This window comes from Salvelinus fontinalis, unplaced genomic scaffold, assembly GCF_029448725.1.
Source record: "Salvelinus fontinalis isolate EN_2023a unplaced genomic scaffold, ASM2944872v1 scaffold_0223, whole genome shotgun sequence".
NCBI lineage: Eukaryota > Metazoa > Chordata > Actinopteri > Salmoniformes > Salmonidae > Salvelinus > Salvelinus fontinalis.
The window spans coordinates 58,662-82,500 of record NW_026600432.1 but is presented as its reverse complement, the minus strand read 5'-3'; the positions used below and the strand labels follow the sequence as shown (position 1 = coordinate 82,500).

The 23,839-nt window shown below is 47.1% G+C and overlaps 1 protein-coding gene across 2 annotated transcripts in view; it reads right to left on the bottom strand.

Annotated features, from left to right (window-relative positions):
- LOC129844756 (4-aminobutyrate aminotransferase, mitochondrial-like) overlaps nucleotides 1-22,204 on the bottom strand; it is a 65,003-nt gene extending 42,799 nt beyond the window's left edge. Inside the window, exons 1-3 of one of the 2 annotated variants that reach the window (XM_055912848.1) lie at nucleotides 21,685-22,204; nucleotides 4,531-4,654; nucleotides 3,437-3,534 (exon numbers count right to left, since the gene is read on the bottom strand). In XM_055912848.1, the coding sequence (XP_055768823.1) occupies nucleotides 3,437-3,534; nucleotides 4,531-4,600 (168 nt within the window). In that variant the 5' untranslated portion in view covers nucleotides 4,601-4,654; nucleotides 21,685-22,204. Of the gene's footprint in view, nucleotides 1-3,436; nucleotides 3,535-4,530; nucleotides 4,655-21,036; nucleotides 21,061-21,684 lie in introns of those variants that run through there. The other variant, XM_055912849.1, reaches the window with a different exon arrangement.
- Between the last annotated feature and the right edge of the window lie 1,635 nt (nucleotides 22,205-23,839).

The following is a 23,839-nucleotide window of genomic DNA, read 5'->3' as shown; positions in this document are numbered from 1 at the left end:
CTCCATAGTGTCCTGGTATAATACAGTCTATTCCCTCCATAGTGTCCTGGTCTAATACAGTCTATTCCCTCCATAGTGTCCTGGTCTAATGCAGTCTATTCCCTCCATAGTGTCCTGGTCTAATACAGTCTATTCCCTCCATAGTGTCCTGGTCTAATGCAGTCTATTCCCTCCATAGTGTCCTGGTCTAATACAGTCTATTCCCTCCATAGTGTCCTGGTCTAATACAGTCTATTCCCTCCATAGTGTCCTGGTCTAATACAGTCTATTCCCTCCATAGTGTCCTGGTCTAATGCAGTCTATTCCCTCCATAGGGTCCTGGTCTAATACAGTCTAATCCCTCCATAGTGTCCTGGTCTAATACAGTCTATTCCCTCCATAGTGTCCTGGTCTATGGGCCCTGGTCTAATACAGTCTATTCCCTCCATAGTGTCCTGGTCTATGGGCCCTGGTCTAATACAGTCTATTCCCTCCATAGTGCCCTGGTCTATGGGTCCTGGTCTAATGCAGTCTATTCCCTCCATAGTGCCCTGGTCTATGGGTCCTGGTCTAATGCAGTCTATTCCCTCCATAGTGTCCTGGTCTAATACAGTCTATTCCCTCCATAGTGCCCTGGTCTATGGGCCCTGGTCTAATGCAGTCTATTCCCTCCATAGTGTCCTGGTCTATGGGTCCTGGTCTAATGCAGTCTATTCCCTCCATAGTGTCCTGGTCTAATACAGTCTATTCCCTCCATAGTGTCCTGGTCTATGGGTCCTGGTCTAATGCAGTCTATTCCCTCCATAGTGTCCTGGTCTAATACAGTCTATTCCCTCCATAGTGCCCTGGTCTAATGCAGTCTATTCCCTCCATAGTGTCCTGGTCTAATACAGTCTAATCCCTCCATAGTGTCCTGGTCTAATACAGTCTAATCCCTCCATAGTGTCCTGGTCTAATGCAGTCTATTCCCTCCATAGTGTCCTGGTCTAATACAGTCTATTCCCTCCATAGTGTCCTGGTCTAATGCAGTCTATTCCCTCCATAGTGTCCTGGTCTAATACAGTCTATTCCCTCCATAGTGTCCTGGTCTATGGGTCCTGGTCTAATACAGTCTATTCCCTCCATAGTGTCCTGGTCTAATGCAGTCTATTCCCTCCATAGTGTCCTGGTCTAATGCAGTCTATTCCCTCCATAGTGTCCTGGTCTAATGCAGTCTATTCCCTCCATAGTGTCCTGGTCTAATACAGTCTATTCCCTCCATAGTGTCCTGGTCTAGTGCAGTCTATTCCCTCCATAGTGTCCTGGTCTAATACAGTCTATTCCCTCCATAGTGTCCTGGTCTAATACAGTCTATTCCCTCCATAGTGTCCTGGTCTAATACAGTCTATTCCCTCCATAGTGTCCTGGTCTAATGCAGTCTATTCCCTCCATAGTGCCCTGGTCTAATACAGTCTATTCCCTCCATAGTGCCCTGGTCTAATACAGTCTATTCCCTCCATAGTGTCCTGGTCTAATACAGTCTATTCCCTCCATAGTGCCCTGGTCTAATGCAGTCTATTCCCTCCATAGTGTCCTGGTCTATGGGCCCTGGTCTAATGCAGTCTATTCCCTCCATAGTGTCCTGGTCTAATGCAGTCTATTCCCTCCATAGTGTCCTGGTCTAATACAGTCTATTCCCTCCATAGTGCCCTGGTCTAATGCAGTCTATTCCCTCCATAGTGTCCTGGTCTAATGCAGTCTAATCCCTCCATAGTGTCCTGGTCTATGGGCCCTGGTCTAATACAGTCTATTCCCTCCATAGTGCCCTGGTCTAATGCAGTCTATTCCCTCCATAGTGTCCTGGTCTAATACAGTCTAATCCCTCCATAGTGTCCTGGTCTAATACAGTCTATTCCCTCCATAGTGTCCTGGTCTAATGCAGTCTATTCCCTCCATAGTGCCCTGGTCTAATGGGCCCTGGTCTAATGCAGTCTATTCCCTCCATAGTGTCCTGGTCTAATGCAGTCTATTCCCTCCATAGTGTCCTGGTCTAATATAGTCTATTCCCTCCATAGTGTCCTGGTCTATGGGCCCTGGTCTAATACAGTCTATTCCCTCCATAGTGTCCTGGTCTAATACAGTCTATTCCCTCCATAGTGTCCTGGTCTAATGCAGTCTATTCCCTCCATAGTGTCCTGGTCTAATACAGTCTATTCCCTCCATAGTGTCCTGGTCTAATGCAGTCTATTCCCTCCATAGTGTCCTGGTCTAATGCAGTCTATTCCCTCCATAGTGTCCTGGTCTAATACAGTCTATTCCCTCCATAGTGTCCTGGTCTAATACAGTCTATTCCCTCCATAGTGTCCTGGTCTAATGCAGTCTATTCCCTCCATAGTGTCCTGGTCTAATGCAGTCTATTCCCTCCATAGTGCCCTGGTCTAATGCAGGGTTCTGGTCTAATACAGTCTATTCCCTCCATAGTGTCCTGGTCTAATGCAGTCTATTCCCTCCATAGTGTCCTGGTCTAATGCAGTCTATTCCCTCCATAGTGCCCTGGTCTATGGGTCCTGGTCTAATACAGTCTATTCCCTCCATAGTGCCCTGGTCTAATACAGTCTATTCCCTCCATAGTGTCCTGGTCTAATACAGTCTATTCCCTCCATAGTGCCCTGGTCTAATACAGTCTATTCCCTCCATAGTGTCCTGGTCTAATGCGGTCTATTCCCTCCATAGTGCCCTGGTCTAATGCAGTCTATTCCCTCCATAGTGTCCTGGTCTAATGCAGTCTATTCCCTCCATAGTGTCCTGGTCTAATACAGTCTATTCCCTCCATAGTGCCCTGGTCTAATGGGCCCTGGTCTAATGCAGTCTATTCCCTCCATAGTGCCCTGGTCTAATACAGTCTATTCCCTCCATAGGGTCCTGGTCTAATACAGTCTATTCCCTCCATAGTGTCCTGGTCTATGGGTCCTGGTCTAATACAGTCTATTCCCTCCATAGTGTCCTGGTCTAATGCAGTCTATTCCCTCCATAGTGTCCTGGTCTAGTGCAGTCTATTCCCTCCATAGTGTCCTGGTCTAATACAGTCTATTCCCTCCATAGTGTCCTGGTCTAATGCAGTCTATTCCCTCCATAGTGTCCTGTCCATTGAACATGACCAGAGTCAAACAGAACGAGCGTTCTAACAGATAGATGGTTCTTACTGGTTCATCGTGCTGTTAGTGACGTACAGGGAGTCAGGCCCACTGTGGGCAGGGCCTAACTCTGTGTGGTTCAGTGTGCTGTTAGTGACGTACAGGGAGTCAGGCCCACTGTGGGCAGGGCCTAACACTGTGTGGTTCATCGTGCTGTTAGTGACGTACAGGGAGTCAGGCCCACTGTGGGCAGGGCCTAACACTGTGTGGTTCAGTGTGCTGTTAGTGACGTACAGGGAGTCAGGCCCACTGTGGGCAGGGCCTAACACTGTGTGGTTCATTACCTTGGAACGTGGTCCTGGGACCTCGGTCTTCATGGAAGGCCCCTCGTATTCAAACTCCATCTGAGTCTTCGCTGCTGCCTTACTCACATACCTGCAGCCTGTACACACACACACACACACACACACACACACACACACACACACACACACACACACACACACACACACACACACACACACACACACACACACACACACACACACACACACAGTGTTAAGGCAATGCTGTGTTGCTGACTTGTCCTGCAGAAGATCCTTCAACTTAACCTTAGACAAGGACAAGCCCTCCGTTCATTATGTCATGCTGTATCAGCCTCAGTTCCTGTCTGTCTGGCCACAGGGTATGTAGGGTGATATCATTAGGCTGTCTGGCCACAGGGTATGTAGGGTGATATCATTAGTCTGTCTGGCCACAGGGTATGTAGGGTGATATCATTAGGCTGTCTGGCCACAGGGTATGTAGGGTGATATCATTAGGCTGTCTGGCCACAGGGTATGTAGGGTGATATCATTAGGCTGTCTGGCCACAGGGTATGTAGGGTGATATCATTAGGCTGTCTGGCCACAGGGTATGTAGGGTGATGTCATTAGTCCGTCTGGCCACAGGGTATGTAGGGTGATATCATTAGTCCGTCTGGCCACAGGGTATGTAGGGTGATATCATTAGTCTGTCTTAACCATGTAGCTGACCTCTGTTTTATGATTGAGGAAGCTGACTCATTAGGAGACTGTTGGCTAGGTTGTTGGAACAGGGAACAGCAGCAAGGTCAGTTGTGTGACGTTTCTAACAGTGTGTGTGTGTGTGTGTGTGTGTGTGTGTGTGTGTGTGTGTGTGTGTGTGTGTGTGTGTGTGTGTCAAACAGTGATGTACCTGGTATAGAGCATTAGCTGATTGCATATAGATATTACCTCCTACAGACATAACCTCTACACACTACTGCTCCTACTACCTCTATGTTTGTGTGAGCGGTGTATGTGAGCGGTGTGTGTGAGCGGTGTGTGTGAGCGACGTGTGTGAGCGGTGTGTGTGAGCGACGTGTGTGAGCGGTGTGTGTGAGCGGTGTGTGTGAGCGGTGTGTGTGAGCGGTGTGTACCTGGTGCAGTGAGCCTGAGGTTCTGCTGGAGGGAGAGGGCCAGCTGCCTGCTGAGCAGAGAGGACGCCATGACTCAGAACAACAGAATGAGAAAGACAGTCCTCAACACCTGCCTTCACGCCACCTGAAGACGGAGGGAGAAATGTCAGTCATATACAGAGGACCCACACACAGACACAGAGACAGAGAGACAGAGAGACAGAGAGACAGAGAGACAGAGAGACAGAGAGACAGAGAGACAGAGAGACAGAGAGACAGAGAGACAGAGAGAGGACTAAGGCACAGGTACAGTTCTCAGAGCTGTGGGTTTTAACTGAGAATCCCTCCTACAGCACCACAACAAGTCTGACAGACAGTGTAGAGGTTAGCAGGTCAGAGAGGTTTTGATCAACTCTATAACTCCCCAGGTTGTATAAACTATATAAATCCCCAGGTTGTATAAACTGTATAAATCCCCAGGTTGTATAAACTGTATAAATCCCCAGGTTGTATAAACTGTATAAATCCCCAGGTTGTATAAACTGTATAAATCCCCAGGTTGTATAAACTGTTTAAATCCCCAGGTTGTATAAACTGTATAAATCCCCAGGTTGTATAAACGGTATAAATCCCCAGGTTGTATAAACTGTATAAATCCCCAGGTTGTATAAACTGTATAAATCCCCAGGTTGTATAAACTGTATAAATCCCCAGGTTGTATAAACTGTATAAATCCCCAGGTTGTATAAACTGTATAAATCCCCAGGTTGTATAAACTGTATAAATCCCCAGGTTGTATAAACTGTATAAATCCCCAGGTTGTATAAACTGTATAAATCCCCAGGTTGTATAAACTGTATAAATCCCCAGGTTGTATAAACTGTATAAATCCCCAGGTTGTATAAACTGTATAAATCCCCAGGTTGTATAAACTGTATAAATCCCCAGGTTGTATAAACTGTATAAATCCCCAGGTTGTATAAACGGTATAAATCCCCAGGTTGTATAAACGGTATAAATCCCCAGGTTGTATAAACGGTATAAATCCCCAGGTTGTATAAACGGTATAAATCCCCAGGGTGTATAAACGGTATAAATCCACAGGGTGTATAAACTATATAAATCCCCAGGTTGTATAAACTATATAAATCCACAGGGTTTCCTTAAATCTTGGTTGGAGGATTATGTATTTTCTGCTGATTCTGTGAATATTCCAATCAGGATATATGGAATTTTGTGGAAACCCCTGATATACTGACTGGTTTATCTGGTACACCTGCATCTGGACAGAGACAGCAAGGATTACCCCACTAAAACACCTCACTAACACACAGGAGAACCCTGAGACTTAGGTCAGCCTGTCTGGGGACATCATGTAACAACTAACAACATGATGTGCCCGCCCACACATACACACTCTACGTCAACTGTAGTGAGGGATGGAGAGAGGCAGACAGAGACTACGTCAACTGTAGTGAGGCATGGAGAGAGGCAGACAGAGACTACGTCAACTATAGTGAGGCATGGAGAGAGGCAGACAGAGACTACGTCAACTGTAGTGAGGCATGGAGAGAGGCAGACAGAGACTACGTCAACTGTAGTGAGGCATGGAGAGAGGCAGACAGAGACTACGTCAACTATAGTGAGGCATGGAGAGAGGCAGACAGAGAGACTACGTCAACTATAGTGAGGCATGGAGAGAGGCAGACAGAGACTACGTCAACTGTAGTGAGGGATGGAGAGAGGCAGACAGAGAGACTACGTCAACTATAGTGAGGCATGGAGAGAGGCAGACAGAGACTACGTCAACTATAGTGAGGCATGGAGAGAGGCAGACAGAGAGACTACGTCAACTGTAGTGAGGCATGGAGAGAGGCAGACAGAGACTACGTCAACTATAGTGAGGCATGGAGAGAGGCAGACAGAGACTACGTCAACTATAGTGAGGCATGGAGAGAGGCAGACAGAGACTACGTCAACTATAGTGAGGGATGGAGAGAGGCAGACAGAGACTACGTCAACTATAGTGAGGCATGGAGAGAGGCAGACAGAGAGACTACGTCAACTGTAGTGAGGCATGGAGAGAGGCAGACAGAGACTACGTCAACTATAGTGAGGCATGGAGAGAGGCAGACAGAGACTACGTCAACTATAGTGAGGGATGGAGAGAGGCAGACAGAGACTACGTCAACTGTAGTGAGGCATGGAGAGAGGCAGACAGAGACTACGTCAACTATAGTGAGGCATGGAGAGAGGCAGACAGAGAGACTACGTCAACTGTAGTGAGGCATGGAGAGAGGCAGACAGAGACTACGTCAACTATAGTGAGGCATGGAGAGAGGCAGACAGAGACTACGTCAACTGTAGTGAGGCATGGAGAGAGGCAGACAGAGACTACGTCAACTATAGTGAGGCATGGAGAGAGGCAGACAGAGAGACTACGTCAACTGTAGTGAGGCATGGAGAGAGGCAGACAGAGACTACGTCAACTATAGTGAGGCATGGAGAGAGGCAGACAGAGACTACGTCAACTATAGTGAGGGATGGAGAGAGGCAGACAGAGACTACGTCAACTGTAGTGAGGGATGGAGAGAGGCAGACAGAGACTACGTCAACTATAGTGAGGCATGGAGAGAGGCAGACAGAGACTACGTCAACTGTAGTGAGGCATGGAGAGAGGCAGACAGAGACTACGTCAACTATAGTGAGGGATGGAGAGAGGCAGACAGAGACTACGTCAACTATAGTGAGGCATGGAGAGAGGCAGACAGAGACTACGTCAACTATAGTGAGGGATGGAGAGAGGCAGACAGAGACTACGTCAACTGTAGTGAGGGATGGAGAGAGGCAGACAGAGACTACGTCAACTATAGTGAGGCATGGAGAGAGGCAGACAGAGACTACGTCAACTGTAGTGAGGCATGGAGAGAGGCAGACAGAGACTACGTCAACTGTAGTGAGGCATGGAGAGAGGCAGACAGAGACTACGTCAACTATAGTGAGGCATGGAGAGAGGCAGACAGAGACTACGTCAACTGTAGTGAGGCATGGAGAGAGGCAGACAGAGACTACGTCAACTATAGTGAGGCATGGAGAGAGGCAGACAGAGACTACGTCAACTGTAGTGAGGCATGGAGAGAGGCAGACAGAGACTACGTCAACTATAGTGAGGCATGGAGAGAGGCAGACAGAGAGACTACGTCAACTATAGTGAGGCATGGAGAGAGGCAGACAGAGACTACGTCAACTATAGTGAGGCATGGAGAGAGGCAGACAGAGACTACGTCAACTATAGTGAGGCATGGAGAGAGGCAGACAGAGACTACGTCAACTATAGTGAGGCATGGAGAGAGGCAGACAGAGAGACTACGTCAACTATAGTGAGGCATGGAGAGAGGCAGACAGAGACTACGTCAACTGTAGTGAGGCATGGAGAGAGGCAGACAGAGACTACGTCAACTGTAGTGAGGCATGGAGAGAGGCAGACAGAGACTACGTCAACTGTAGTGAGGCATGGAGAGAGGCAGACAGAGAGACTACGTCAACTATAGTGAGGCATGGAGAGAGGCAGACAGAGACTACGTCAACTGTAGTGAGGCATGGAGAGAGGCAGACAGAGACTACGTCAACTGTAGTGAGGCATGGAGAGAGGCAGACAGAGACTACGTCAACTATAGTGAGGCATGGAGAGAGGCAGACAGAGAGACTACGTCAACTATAGTGAGGCATGGAGAGAGGCAGACAGAGACTACGTCAACTGTAGTGAGGCATGGAGAGAGGCAGACAGAGACTACGTCAACTATAGTGAGGCATGGAGAGAGGCAGACAGAGAGACTACGTCAACTGTAGTGAGGCATGGAGAGAGGCAGACAGAGAGACTACGTCAACTATAGTGAGGCATGGAGAGAGGCAGACAGAGAGACTACGTCAACTATAGTGAGGCATGGAGAGAGGCAGACAGAGAGACTACGTCAACTGTAGTGAGGCATGGAGAGAGGCAGACAGAGAGACTACGTCAACTATAGTGAGGCATGGAGAGAGGCAGACAGAGAGACTACGTCAACTATAGTGAGGCATGGAGAGAGGCAGACAGAGAGACTACGTCAACTGTAGTGAGGCATGGAGAGAGGCAGACAGAGAGACTACGTCAACTATAGTGAGGGATGGAGAGAGGCAGACAGAGACTACGTCAACTGTAGTGAGGCATGGAGAGAGGCAGACAGAGACTACGTCAACTGTAGTGAGGCATGGAGAGAGGCAGACAGAGAGACTACGTCAACTGTAGTGAGGCATGGAGAGAGGCAGACAGAGAGACTACGTCAACTATAGTGAGGCATGGAGAGAGGCAGACAGAGAGACTACGTCAACTATAGTGAGGCATGGAGAGAGGCAGACAGAGACTACGTCAACTGTAGTGAGGGATGGAGAGAGGCAGACAGAGACTACGTCAACTGTAGTGAGGCATGGAGAGAGGCAGACAGAGACTACGTCAACTGTAGTGAGGGATGGAGAGAGGCAGACAGAGACTACGTCAACTATAGTGAGGCATGGAGAGAGGCAGACAGAGACTACGTCAACTGTAGTGAGGCATGGAGAGAGGCAGACAGAGAGACTACGTCAACTGTAGTGAGGCATGGAGAGAGGCAGACAGAGACTACGTCAACTGTAGTGAGGGATGGAGAGAGGCAGACAGAGAGACTACGTCAACTGTAGTGAGGCATGGAGAGAGGCAGACAGAGACTACGTCAACTGTAGTGAGGGATGGAGAGAGGCAGACAGAGACTACGTCAACTATAGTGAGGCATGGAGAGAGGCAGACAGAGACTACGTCAACTATAGTGAGGGATGGAGAGAGGCAGACAGAGACTACGTCAACTATAGTGAGGGATGGAGAGAGGCAGACAGAGACTACGTCAACTGTAGTGAGGCATGGAGAGAGGCAGACAGAGACTACGTCAACTGTAGTGAGGCATGGAGAGAGGCAGACAGAGAGACTACGTCAACTGTAGTGAGGGATGGAGAGAGGCAGACAGAGACTACGTCAACTATAGTGAGGCATGGAGAGAGGCAGACAGAGACTACGTCAACTGTAGTGAGGCATGGAGAGAGGCAGACAGAGACTACGTCAACTATAGTGAGGCATGGAGAGAGGCAGACAGAGACTACGTCAACTATAGTGAGGCATGGAGAGAGGCAGACAGAGACTACGTCAACTATAGTGAGGCATGGAGAGAGGCAGACAGAGAGACTACGTCAACTGTAGTGAGGGATGGAGAGAGGCAGACAGAGACTACGTCAACTATAGTGAGGCATGGAGAGAGGCAGACAGAGACTACGTCAACTATAGTGAGGGATGGAGAGAGGCAGACAGAGACTACGTCAACTATAGTGAGGCATGGAGAGAGGCAGACAGAGACTACGTCAACTATAGTGAGGCATGGAGAGAGGCAGACAGAGAGACTACGTCAACTATAGTGAGGGATGGAGAGAGGCAGACAGAGACTACGTCAACTATAGTGAGGCATGGAGAGAGGCAGACAGAGAGACTACGTCAACTGTAGTGAGGGATGGAGAGAGGCAGACAGAGAGACTACGTCAACTGTAGTGAGGGATGGAGAGAGGCAGACAGAGACTACGTCAACTATAGTGAGGGATGGAGAGAGGCAGACAGAGACTACGTCAACTATAGTGAGGCATGGAGAGAGGCAGACAGAGAGACTACGTCAACTGTAGTGAGGCATGGAGAGAGGCAGACAGAGACTACGTCAACTATAGTGAGGCATGGAGAGAGGCAGACAGAGAGACTACGTCAACTATAGTGAGGCATGGAGAGAGGCAGACAGAGACTACGTCAACTATAGTGAGGCATGGAGAGAGGCAGACAGAGAGACTACGTCAACTACACTGCTCAAAAAAATAAAAGGGAACACTTAAACAACAAGTGTTCCCTTTAGTGGCCTGCTGGAGGGCATTTGCAGGGCTCTGGCAGTGCCCCTCCTTGCACAAAGGCGGAGGTAGCGGTCCTGCTGCTGGGTTGTTGCCCTCCTACGGCCTCCTCCACGTCTCCTGATGTACTGGCCTGTCTCCTGGTAGCGCCTCTATGCTCTGGACACTACGCTGACAGACACAGCAAACCTTCTTGCCACAGCTCGCATTGATGTGCCATCCTGGATGAGCTGCACTACCTGAGCCACTTGTGTGGGTTGTAGACTCCGTCTCATGCTACCACTAGAGTGAAAGCACCGCCAGCATTCAAAAATGACCAAAACATCAGCCAGGAAGCATAGGAACTGAGAAGTGGTCTGTGGTCACCACCTGCAGAACCAGTCCTTTATTGGGTGGTGTCTTGCTAATTGCCTATAATTTCCACCTTTTGTCTATTCCATTTGCACAACAGCATGTGAAATTTATTGTTAATCAGTGTTGCTTCCTAAGTGGACAGTTTGATTTCACAGAAGTGTGATTGACTTGGAGTTACATTGTGTTGTTTAAGTGTTCCCTTTATTTTTTTGACCAGTGTATATCTTTCCTCTCTCACCTCTCCATGTTAACAGAGAAGCCAGTCTCCAGGTCTTTCCTCTCTCACCTCTCCATGTTAACAGAGAAGCCAGTCTCCAGGTCTTTCCTCTCTCACCTCTCCATGTTAACAGAGAAGCCAGTCTCCAGGTCTTTCCTCTCTCACCTCTCCATGTTAACAGAGAAGCCAGTCTCCAGGTCTTTCCTCTCTCACCTCTCCATGTTAACAGAGAAGCCAGTCTCCAGGTCTTTCCTCTCTCACCTCTCCATGTTAACAGAGAAGCCAGTCTCCAGGTCTTTCCTCTCTCACCGCTCCATGTTAACAGAGAAGCCAGTCTCCAGGTCTTTCCTCTCTCACCTCTCCATGTTAACAGAGAAGCCAGTCTCCAGGTCTTTCCTCTCTCACCTCTCCATGTTAACAGAGAAGCCAGTCTCCAGGTCTTTCCTCTCTCACCTCTCCATGTTAACAGAGAAGCCAGTCTCCAGGTCTTTCCTCTCTCACCGCTCCATGTTAACAGAGAAGCCAGTCTCCAGGTCTTTCCTCTCTCACCTCTCCATGTTAACAGAGAAGCCAGTCTCCAGGTCTTTCCTCTCTCCCCTCTCCATGTTAACAGAGAAGCCAGTCTCCAGGTCTTTCCTCTCTCCCCTCTCCATGTTAACAGAGAAGCCAGTCTCCAGGTCTTTCCTCTCTCACCTCTCCATGTTAACAGAGAAGCCAGTCTCCAGGTCTTTCGTCTCTCACCGCTCCATGTTAACAGAGAATCCAGTCTCCAGGTCTTTCCTCTCTCCGTTATAAAACTGAACTGATCATTATTCATCAGGGGTCTGTCACTGAGCAGAGGGCTGACACACACACACACACTTTGGTTCGGTTCTCACTCAGTCAGAGAATCCAGTGTTTAGCGAGAATGGAGAATGAATGACACACAAAAGCAGAAAGACATTCATGAATGAATCTGGCTTGTACACCTGTGTCCTCTATCTGTCGTGTTATAACACGAGGACGTAACCTGGGTGTCGTGTTATAACACGAGGACGTAACCTGGGTGTCGTATTATAACACGAGGACGTAACCTGGGTGTCGGGTTATAACACGACGGCGTAACCTGGGTGTCGCGTTATAACACGAGGACGTAACCTGGGTGTCGCGTTATAACACGAGGACGTAACCTGGGTGTGGCGTTATAACACGAGGACGTAACCTGGGTGTCGCGTTATAACACGAGGACGTAACCTGGGTGCCGCGTTATAACACGAGGACGTAACCTGGGTGTCGGGTTATAACACGAGGACGTAACCTGGGTGTCGGGTTATAACACGAGGACGTAACCTGGGTGTCGCGTTATAACACGAGGACGTAACCTGGGTGTCGCGTTATAACACGAGGACGTAACCTGGGTGTCGCGTTATAACACGAGGACGTAACCTGGGTGTCGCGTTATAACACGAGGACGTAACCTGGGTGTCGCGTTATAACACGAGGACGTAACCTGGGTGTCGCGTTATAACACGAGGACGTAACCTGGGTGTCGCGTTATAACACGAGGACGTAACCTGGGTGTCGCGTTATAACACGAGGACGTAACCTGGGTGTCGCGTTATAACACGAGGACGTAACCTGGGTGTCGCGTTATAACACGAGGCCGTAACCTGGGTGTCGCGTTATAACACGAGGCCGTAACCTGGGTGTCGCATTATAACACGAGGACGTAACCTGGGTGTCGCGTTATAACACGAGGACGTAACCTGGGTGTCGCGTTATAACACGAGGACGTAACCTGGGTGTCGCGTTATAACACGAGGACGTAACCTGGGTGTCGCGTTATAACACGAGGACGTAACCTGGGTGTCGCGTTATAACACGAGGACGTAACCTGGGTGTCGCGTTATAACACGAGGACGTAACCTGGGTGTCGCGTTATAACACGAGGACGTAACCTGGGTGTTGCTTCTAGGGGCAGCAGGTAGTCCTCTCTCTCTCTACCCCCCTACCTCTACCCCCCTACCTCTCTCCCTCTACCCCCCTACCTCTACCCCCCTACCTCTCTCCCTCTCTCCCTCTACCCCCCTACCTCTCTCCCTCTCTCCCTCTACCCCCCTACCTCTCTCCCTCTACCCCCCTACCTCTCTCCCTCTACCCCCCTACCTCTCTCCCTCTACCCCCCTACCTCTCTCCCTCTACCCCCCTACCTCTCTCCCTCTACCCCCCTACCTCTCTCACTCTACCCCCCTACCTCTCTCACTCTACCCCCCTACCTCTCTCCCTCTACCCCCCTACCTCTCTCCCTCTACCCACCTACCTCTCTCCCTCTACCCACCTACCTCTCTCCCTCTACCCACCTACCTCTCTCACTCTACCCCCCCCCCCCCCCCCCACACCTCTCTAAATCTCTCTAGCGTGGCAGATATCCTAGCTGTTAGAGCGTTTGGCCAGTAACTGAAAGATCACTGGTTCCAATACCCCCAGCAGACAAGGTGAAAAATCTGCCGACGTGCCCTTGAGCAAGGCACTTCACCCCAATTTCCTCCAGGAGTACCGTACTACTATGGCTGACCCTGTAAAACAACACATTTCTCTGCACCTATCAGGTGTATAAAAATACATTCTAGGAATGACGGGGCGAGTGTAGATTACAGGCGCTCAGTGATGATGCAACAACAGACAGATATAGGTTGAAATGTACGGACCGCTGTCAGAGAGTCATGTGACTGGCTCACATCTGACAACAATGTGTGGACCGCTGTCAGAGAGTCATGTGACTGGCTCACATCTGACAACAATGTGTGGACCGCTGTCAGAGAGTCATGTGACTGGCTCACATCTGACAGCAATGTGTGGACCGCTGTCAGAGAGTCATGTGACTGGCTCACATCTGACAGCAATGTGTGGACCGCTGTCAGAGAGTCATGTGACTGGCTCACATCTGACAACAATGTATGGACCGCTGTCAGAGAGTCATGTGACTGGCTCACATCTGACAACAATGAGACGACACACGTCACCAGTCCTATCAGTCTAGCCACTCTCCCTACAGCATGACCCTATGAGACAGTGACATCCACTGTGTGTGTGTGTGTACATACTAACCCATGTCTGGCCCCACTGTTCTCCATGAAACCAGGACAGAGAGAAATCCCTCTGGGAACTAACTACAGATGGAAACACTACAACCACACCCCGTGTACAGACAAGCGGAATACTTCCTGTTTTCAGGACACAGATTAAGCCTAGTTCAATTTACAATCTCCATCAAGAATGCTTCTTAGATGTATAAATTGAAGGTAAAAACAGAAATGTTTATCAGTTTACTCCAATTGGGGGATCGGTGGTAGGGTTTGCGGGGAATAATAATAAAGGTATACTCTTTAAAAAAAGTATGTATGTCTATGTAGGTATGTGTATGTATATATGTGTATATGTATGCATGCGTGTATGGATATATATATTTACCCCCAAAAATATGGGGGATTGGAAATGATGCAGACAATTACATTGGAAACAACATTCTTTCCGCAATATTAAGCTGATCCACCCCCCCCCAAAAAAAAAGAAAAAAAAAGAAAAAAAAAAAGAATGCTTCTTAGTCCTAAACTAGTGTTCATCTCTGACTGGGAACCCCCCCCTGGGAACCCCCCCCCCCCCCCTCAATGTTTAATTCAGAATGATACTGACCGACTACATAGTTATGATCATTTAACCTCTGACCTTCAGGCTGCATAGCGCTAATGCTAAAAGTGACAGTTAAATATAGTTCCATCATCTTTGTCATGGCCCCTGTAGAGACGCTACAGGATCGATACATCAGATGTGCATTCAGATCTACTGAGGCAGAACAGGACAGAGGGAGACTGCAGGGTGGATGGAAAGCCTGAGATACTCTGAGAGGCCAGAGACAAGATTCCTCTACTGTACTTCCTGTTACGTCGGCTACTCTGAGAGGCCAGAGACAAGACTCCTCTACTGTAGTTCCTACACTCTAACTAACACACTGTAATCCAGAATATTATCACCGCACTGTAATCCAGAATATTATCACCGCACTGTAATCCAGAATATTATCACCGCACTGTAATCCAGAATATTATCACCGCACTGTAATCCAGAATATTATCATCACACTGTAATCCAGAATATTATCACCGCACTGTAATCCAGAATATTATCACCGCACTGTAATCCAGAATATTATCACCGCACTGTAATCCAGAATATTATCAACGCACTGTAATCCAGAATATTATCAACGCACTGTAATCCAGAATATTATCATCACACTGTAATCCAGAATATTATCACCTCACTGTAATCCAGAATATTATCAACGCACTGTAATCCAGAATATTATCACCGCACTGTAATCCAGAATATTATCACCGCACTGTAATCCAGAATATTATCATCACACTGTAATCCAGAATATTATCACCGCACTGTAATCCAGAATATTATCAACGCACTGTAATCCAGAATATTATCATCACACTGTAATCCAGAATATTATCACCGCACTGTAATCCAGAATATTATCACCGCACTGTAATCCAGAATATTATCATCACACTGTAATCCAGAATATTATCATCACACTGTAATCCAGAATATTATCATCGCACTGTAATCCAGAATATTATCACCGCACTGTAATCCAGAATATTATCATCGCACTGTAATCCAGAATATTATCATCGCACTGTAATCCAGAATGCATATGTTATTGTCTTGTGAAGGCTGTCTGAATTCTGGCCAAAAGTATGTTGTTTCATCTCCCATCTCCCTGTTTCTGTCTGTTTAGAAATGTTGATCCTGGAGATTTATCAGAAGAAACTGTGTCACCGAGCAGAAGAAAAGCCTTGCCATTAAATGGAAGGTTATTTCTCCTCCCACAATGTCACAATGGATTGTGGGAATGTCAAGTTATATATCACTAGATTTGATTAAGGGTATACTGTGATGAATAAGGGTATACTGTGATGAATAAGGGTATACTGTGATGAATAAGGGTATACTGTGATGAATAAGGGTATACTGTGATGAATAAGGGTATACTGTGATGAATAAGGGTATACTGTGATGAATAAGGGTATACTGTGATGAATAAGGGTATACTGTGATGAATAAGGGTATACTGTGATGAATAAGGGTATACTGTGATGAATAAGGGTATACTGTGATGAATAAGGGTATACTGTGATGAATAAGGGTATACTGTGATGAATAAGGGTATACTGTGATGAATAAGGGTATACTGTGATGAATAAGGGTATACTGTGATGAATAAGGGTATACTGTGATGAATAAGGGTATACTGTGATTAAGGGTATACTGTGATTAAGGGTATACTGTGATGAAGGGTATACTGTGATTAAGGGTATACTGTGATGAAGGGTATACTGTGATTAAGGGTATACTGTGATTAAGGGTATACTGTGGAATACTATACAACAAAAGGTGTCTATATTGAAAACATGCCCACGTCAGCGGAGATATCTATTTCGGCTATTTCTATCTGCTGGGCTGCTCAGTCCTGGCCCTGGGCGTCTGCTGTACTGCTGTCACTCTGGCCTAACACACCTGAAACCAACAATGAATGTTTCACTAAGATCCCAAAGCTGAGTGAGGTGTGTTGGGGCGCTGCAGGGCCGTCCCCTAGGGGCAGGACGGGGCGATCCAGCTATAGTGTGTGAGAGTACAAAGAGCTCTCCAGTACTATTAGACCTTTGATATGAATTACAGCCCTCCAAAACGTTATACTGTTGACCCATCTGTCCATAGAACATTCTTCCACGAGTCTTGATGTTCATCCAGGTGTTTTTTTGGGGCAAACTTTTTAGACGACATGGGTCCCAAACACCGCATTCCACAGTAAGAACCTCACACCAACGGTCCAGCATGGTGCTGGTAGTGTGATGGTTTGGAGAAGCTTTGCTGCCTCAGGACCTGGACCACTTGCCTTAATAGGAAGGAACCATGAATTCTGCTCCGTGTCAGAGAATTCTGCTCCGTGTCAGAGAATTCTGCTCCGTGTCAGAGAATTCTGCTCCGTGTCAGAGAATTCTGCTCCGTGTCAGAGAATTCTGCTCCGTGTCAGAGAATTCTACAGGAGAATGTCAGGCCAGCTGTCTTTGAGCTGAAGCTGGTTGATGCAGCAAGTCAATGATCCAAAACACAATCAAGTCTACTGCTGTAACTCAGACTGACCTTGTGCAAGAGTTGGAATGCAAAAGGATGCAAATGAGGCCACACACAGATGTTTCTGGGTTGAGGCTTTTCCTTGTAAAACACCAGCGGCGATGAGAAAAGCTGCCGTTAAGGTTAGTTCTCTCCAATTCTCTCAACTAGCTAAACGCCACAGGACCCCCCCACTCCACCCAATCCCCTGTGGCGGTGATTAACACAACAACCACCTGTTAAGCACTTTGTGATAAAGGGCTTTATAAAATAAAATGTGATTCATTGGACAACAACAACAACAACCTGAATATAGGAACGGTCCTGGGAGAGGACACTGTAGCTATGGGAACGGTCCTGGGAGAGGACACTGTAGCTATGGGAACGGTCCTGGGAGAGGACACTGTAGCTATGGGAACGGTCCTGGGAGAGGACACTGTAGCTATGGGAACGGTCCTGGGAGAGGTCACTGTAGCTATGGGAACGGTCCTGGGAGAGGTCACTGTAGCTATGGGAACGGTCCTGGGAGAGGTCACTGTATCTATGGGAACGGTCCTGGGAGAGGACACTGTAACTATAGGAACGGTCCTGGGAGAGGACACTGTATCTATGGGAACGGTCCTGGGAGAGGTCACTGTATCTATGGGAACGGTCCTGGGAGAGTTCACTGTATCTATAGGAACGATCCCGGGAGAGGTCACTGTATCTAAGGGAACGGTCCTGGGAGAGGATACTGTATCTATAGGAACGGTCCTGGGAGAGGTCACTGTATCTAAGGGAACGGTCCTGGGAGAGGTCACTGTATCTATAGGAACGGTCCTGGGAGGGGACACTGTAGCTAAGGGAACGGTACTGGGACAGGTCACTGTATCTATAGGAACGGTCCTGGGAGAGGTCACTGACACAGTAGCTCTAGTGTTGTGTAATCACTGCTACAGTGGGGTGGGGGTTATTATTATGGAACACTGCAGATAGTAACACTGAACAGAGAGGTTTGACAACACAGAGAGAGAGAGAGAGATCTTCATAACCTGTAACACTGAACAGAGTTTGTGTTTGACAAACACACACACACACACACACACACACACACACACACACACACACAGAGATAAGTCTTCATAACCTGCAGCAGTACGGCAAGCAGCTACAGAGCCCCAGAAACAGGAAGAGGTAACATCAAAGCTCTGAGAAAAACACAGCTAAAATCCAGAAAACATCCCTTAACCCAGGATACTACAACTGGTGACTATCATCCCTTACCCCAGGATACTTCAACTGGTGACTATCATCCCTTACCCCAGGATACTACAACTGGTGACTATCATCCCTTGCCCCAGGATACTTCAACTGGTGACTATCATCCCTTACCCCAGGATACTTCAACTGGTGACTATCATCCCTTACCCCAGGATACTTCAACTGGTAACTATCATCCCTTACCCCAGGATACTACAACTGGTAACTATCATCCCTTAACCCAGGATACTACAACTGGTAACTATCATCCCTTAACCCGGGATACTTCAACTGGTAACTATCATCCCTTACCCCAGGATACTACAACTGGTAACTATCATCCCTTAACCCAGGATACTACAACTGGTAACTATCATCCCTTAACCCGGGATACTACAACTGGTAACTATCATCCCTTACCCCAGGATACTTCAACTGGTAACTATCATCCCTTACCCCAGGATACTACAACTGGTGACTATCATCCCTTAACCCAGGATACTTCAACTGGTAACTATCATCCCTTACCCCAGGATACTTCAACTGGTAACTATCATCCCTTACCCCAGGATACTTCAACTGGTAACTATCATCCCTTACCCCAGGATACTTCAACTGGTAACTATCATCCCTTACCCCAGGATACTTCAACTGGTAACTATCATCCCTTACCCCAGGATACTACAACTGGTGACTATCATCCCTTACCCCAGGATACTACAACTGGTAACTATCATCCCTAACCCCAGGATACTACAACTGGTGACTATCATCCCTTACCCCAGGATACTTCAACTGGTAACTATCATCCCTTACCCCAGGATACTTCAACTGGTAACTATCATCCCTTACCCCAGGATACTACAACTGGTGACTATCATCCCTTACCCCAGGATACTACAACTGGTAACTATCATCCCTAACCCCAGGATACTACAACTGGTGACTATCATCCCTTACCCCAGGATACTTCAACTGGTAACTATCATCCCTTACCCCAGGATACTACAACTGATAACTATCATCCCTTACCCCAGGATACTACAACTGGTAACTATCATTCCTTACCTCAGGATACTTCAACTGGTAACTATCATCCCTTACCCCAGGATACTTCAACTGGTAACTATCATCCCTTACCCCAGGATACTTCAACTGGTAACTATCATCCCTTAACCCAGGATACTACAACTGGTGACTATCATTCCTTACCCCAGGATACTTCAACTGGTGACTATCATCCCTTACCCCAGGATACTTCAACTGGTAACTATCATCCCTTAACCCAGGATACTTCAACTGGTAACTATCATCCCTTACCCCAGGATACTACAACTGGTGACTATCATCCCTTACCCCAGGATACTACAACTGGTAACTATCATCCCTAACCCCAGGATACTACAACTGGTGACTATCATCCCTTACCCCAGGATACTTCAACTGGTGACTATCATCCCTTACCCCAGGATACTTCAACTGGTAACTATCATCCCTTAACCCAGGATACTTCAACTGGTAACTATCATCCCTTAACCCAGGATACTTCAACTGGTAACTATCATCCCTTACCCCAGGATACTTCAACTGGTGACTATCATCCCTTAACCCAGGATACTTCAACTGGTAACTATCATCCCTTACCCCAGGATACTTCAACTGGTGACTATCATCCCTTACCCCAGGATACTTCAACTGGTAACTATCATCCCTTACCCCAGGATACTTCAACTGGTAACTATCATCCCTTACCCCAGGATACTTCAACTGGTGACTATCATCCCTTACCCCAGGATACTTCAACTGGTAACTATCATCCCTTACCCCAGGATACTTCAACTGGTGACTATGCTGGAACATGAAGAAAAAGGAGCTCTGTGTGTCAATCTGATATATATTTCATTGAACCTGAAGCCTGTTTACGGTATACCTTTTCCCCCCATAAAGACAGAGCTCTCAGAGTGGTGTCTACGGTGCTGTGATCATTGTGTAACATCAAAATGAGACGTTACATGACTCTGTAAAAGGTGCTAGATCAACAGCACTGCACTACAGGTTCAACTCAGTTCATCCAGCCCTGGGATGTTCAGTTTCCTCTATCCGAGCCTTCCCACACGTCATCCCAGTCTGTCCCCGTCTGTCTCTGTAGGGACTTGGAGAATGCTGGTCAATGTGTAAGAGATATGGGCAGCATCCCAAATGGCACCCTATTCCCTATATAGTGCACTACTTTTGACCAGGGCCTATGAGGCTAAAGTAGTGCACTAAATAGGGAATAGCACATTCATGCTGTCAGAAGTTGAAGTGGATCTGTACTGGCTGTACTGAAGCCTTCCAGTGATCCCACAACAACATTCCCACCCACATGTTCTAGACTGTGACCTACAGTAACCTGACAGGCTCAAAAAACATCCCTAGTGACACCTGTTCCCTGTCTAAAGCACTACTTGTCCTATTGACATCCTTACGACGCATTGTAACCACATTATGATGCATTACACAGAGATCCTATACAAGTAGTTCTTGTTATTCATTATAATGGGACTATACCTGCAAAACTCTGGACTAAGAGATAATAGATAACCTTAAAGTAAAAGTGTTACCGGGCTTTTGTTATGCAAATCAATCCTCGACGCTTTTAGAACCAGAATAAACTGCCTTGCCACTGGGCGCTATCAGAAGAGCACTGCGCTGTTGCACAACAACTGTAGTGCCTCATGAACCGGTTCCGACCGGATCCGTCTGGAGCCCTTCCGCAGAGAAGAGGCAAAAAGAATCGAGTCTGCCTGTCTGCAGCAGACTACCAGAGCGCAGAGTAAAAGCGACACAATGCGAAATGACCATCTTTTCTCCAGGCTACATAGGACTGCAGCGCTACAGTGTAGTGACGTTATAAGACTAGTAGTCTATCTGGCAGCGCAGTTGACCTATTCACTAGCTAGAAAGCCTACCTACTCTACTCTATTGTATTGGTAACTAGGATATAGGCAAAAGCGCGCACGTCAAGACAGAAAGCGTCCGGAGTCATTGCTAACTAAGTGCAGATGTGTCTTGCAAAGACGAGTGAAAAGCGGTTTTATGAGCCATACAACAGCTAGCGCAGTAGCGCGGTGGGTTCGACATGTCACCTGTCTGTGCGTCCTGGTGTGTGCAGAGTTATTTGGTGGTTTGTGTGTGTGTGTGTGTGTGTGTGTGTGTGTGTGTGAGAGAGAGAGAGACACAGACAGATGACAGTGCATAGGGGAACTCACCGAGGCTTCACCCGGTACCGCTGGGAGCTTGGTGTCCGCTTGGGTCGTGCGGTAAGACTGGCTGGCTGAAACACTTTATGTAAAAACGGTGGAGACGCGTACTGGAAGGATGAACAGAACGACTGCCTTTAAATTATCAATCAGAATCTGTCCGTTTTGCTGGGAGGAGGCGGGTCCACGGGCAGGCTGACTGCGGCTCAGCCAATAGCAGAAGCCGAAGCAGTCAAAAGGAACTAATACTGACCAATGAGCGACGTGGCTTCCCAGTTCAGCGGAACTCCAGACGATTCATCAAAGCGAATCATGTCATCTACGTTCACGAAGTATCAGTTTCACAGAACAGTGTCAATGTAGCGGACTGGCTAAACATGAACCACTCAATGATAAAACTAGGAAACGTTATATTGGACTCATAAACTGATGTTGTCTTGTTATGTCAGAGTCTCAGAGAGCATGCCATGCCGTATAACAACCTAGTTTAAATGACTGATAGGCATGGATAAAATGTAGACCTATGTGATTGACATACCTTTGCTCCTAGTCAATCATTCACGACGCGTATCAACATTTACCTAACAAGTTACTGGCTACAGTAGCCTATTGACAGCTTTTCAGATGACACCCTATGCTTCACTCTCCCGATATCTACTGCAGCCCTCATCCTCCACATACAACATCCGTTCTGCCAGTCACGTTCTGTTAAAGGTCCCTAAAGAACACACATCCCTGGGTCGCTCCTCTTTTCAGTTCTCTGCAGCTAGCGACTGGAACGAGTTGCAACAAACACTCAACCTGACAAGTTTTATCTCAATCTCTTTATTCAAAGACTCATTCATGGACACTCTTACTGACAGTTGTGGCTGCTTTGTGTGATGTATTGTCTCTACCTTCTTGCCCTTTGTATTGTTGTCTCTACCTTCTTGCCCTTTGTATTGTTGTCTCTACCTTCTTGCCCTTTGTGTTGTTGTCTCTACCTTCTTGGCCTTTGTATTGTTGTCTCTACCTTCTTGGCCTTTGTATTGTTGTCTCTACCTTCTTGGCCTTTGTATTGTTGTCTCTACCTTCTAGCCCTTTGTATTGTTGTCTCTATCTTCTTGGCCTTTGTATTGTTGTCTCTACCTTCTTGGCCTTTGTATTGTTGTCTCTACCTTCTAGCCCTTTGTATTGTTGTCTCTACCTTCTTGGCCTTTGTATTGTTGTCTCTACCTTCTTGGCCTTTGTATTGTTGTCTCTACCTTCTTGCCCTTTGTATTGTTGTCTCTACCTTCTTGACCTTTGTGTTGTTGTCTCTACCTTCTTGGCCTTTGTATTGTTGTCTCTACCTTCTTGACCTTTGTATTGTTGTCTCTACCTTCTTGCCCTTTGTATTGTTGTCTCTACCTTCTTGACCTTTGTATTGTTGTCTCTACCTTCTTGTCCTTTGTATTGTTGTCTCTACCTTCTTGGCCTTTGTATTGTTGTCTCTACCTTCTTGACCTTTGTATTGTCGTCTCTACCTTCTTGGCCTTTGTATTGTTGTCTCTACCTTCTTGACCTTTGTATTATTGTCTCTACCTTCTTGCCCTTTGTATTGTTGTCTCTACCTTCTTGACCTTTGTATTGTTGTCTTTACCTTCTTGGCCTTTGTATTGTTGTCTCTACCTTCTTGACCTTTGTATTGTTGTCTCTCCCTTCTTGGCCTTTGTATTGTTGTCTGTGCCCAATAATGTTATTACCCTGTTTTGTGTTGCTGCCATGTTGTTGTCATGTGTTGCTACCATGCTGTGTTGTCATGTGTTGCTGCCATGCTGTATTGTCATGTGTTGCTACCATGCTGTATTGTCATGTGTTGCTACCATGCTGTATTGTCATGTGTTGCTGCCATGTTGTATTGTCATGTGTTGCTACCATGCTGTATTGTCATGTGTTGCTGCCATGTTGTATTGTCATGTGTTTCTACCATGCTGTATTGTCATGTGTTGCTGCCATGCTATGTTGTCGTCTTAGGTCTCTCTTTATGTAGTGTTGTGTTGTCTCTCTTGTCGTGATGTGTGTTTTGTCTTATATTTAATTACATTTATTTTTAATCCCAGCCCGTCCCCGCAGAAGGCCTTTTGGTGGGCCGTCATTGTAAATAAGAATTTGTTCTTAACTGCCTAGTTAAATAAAGGTTAAA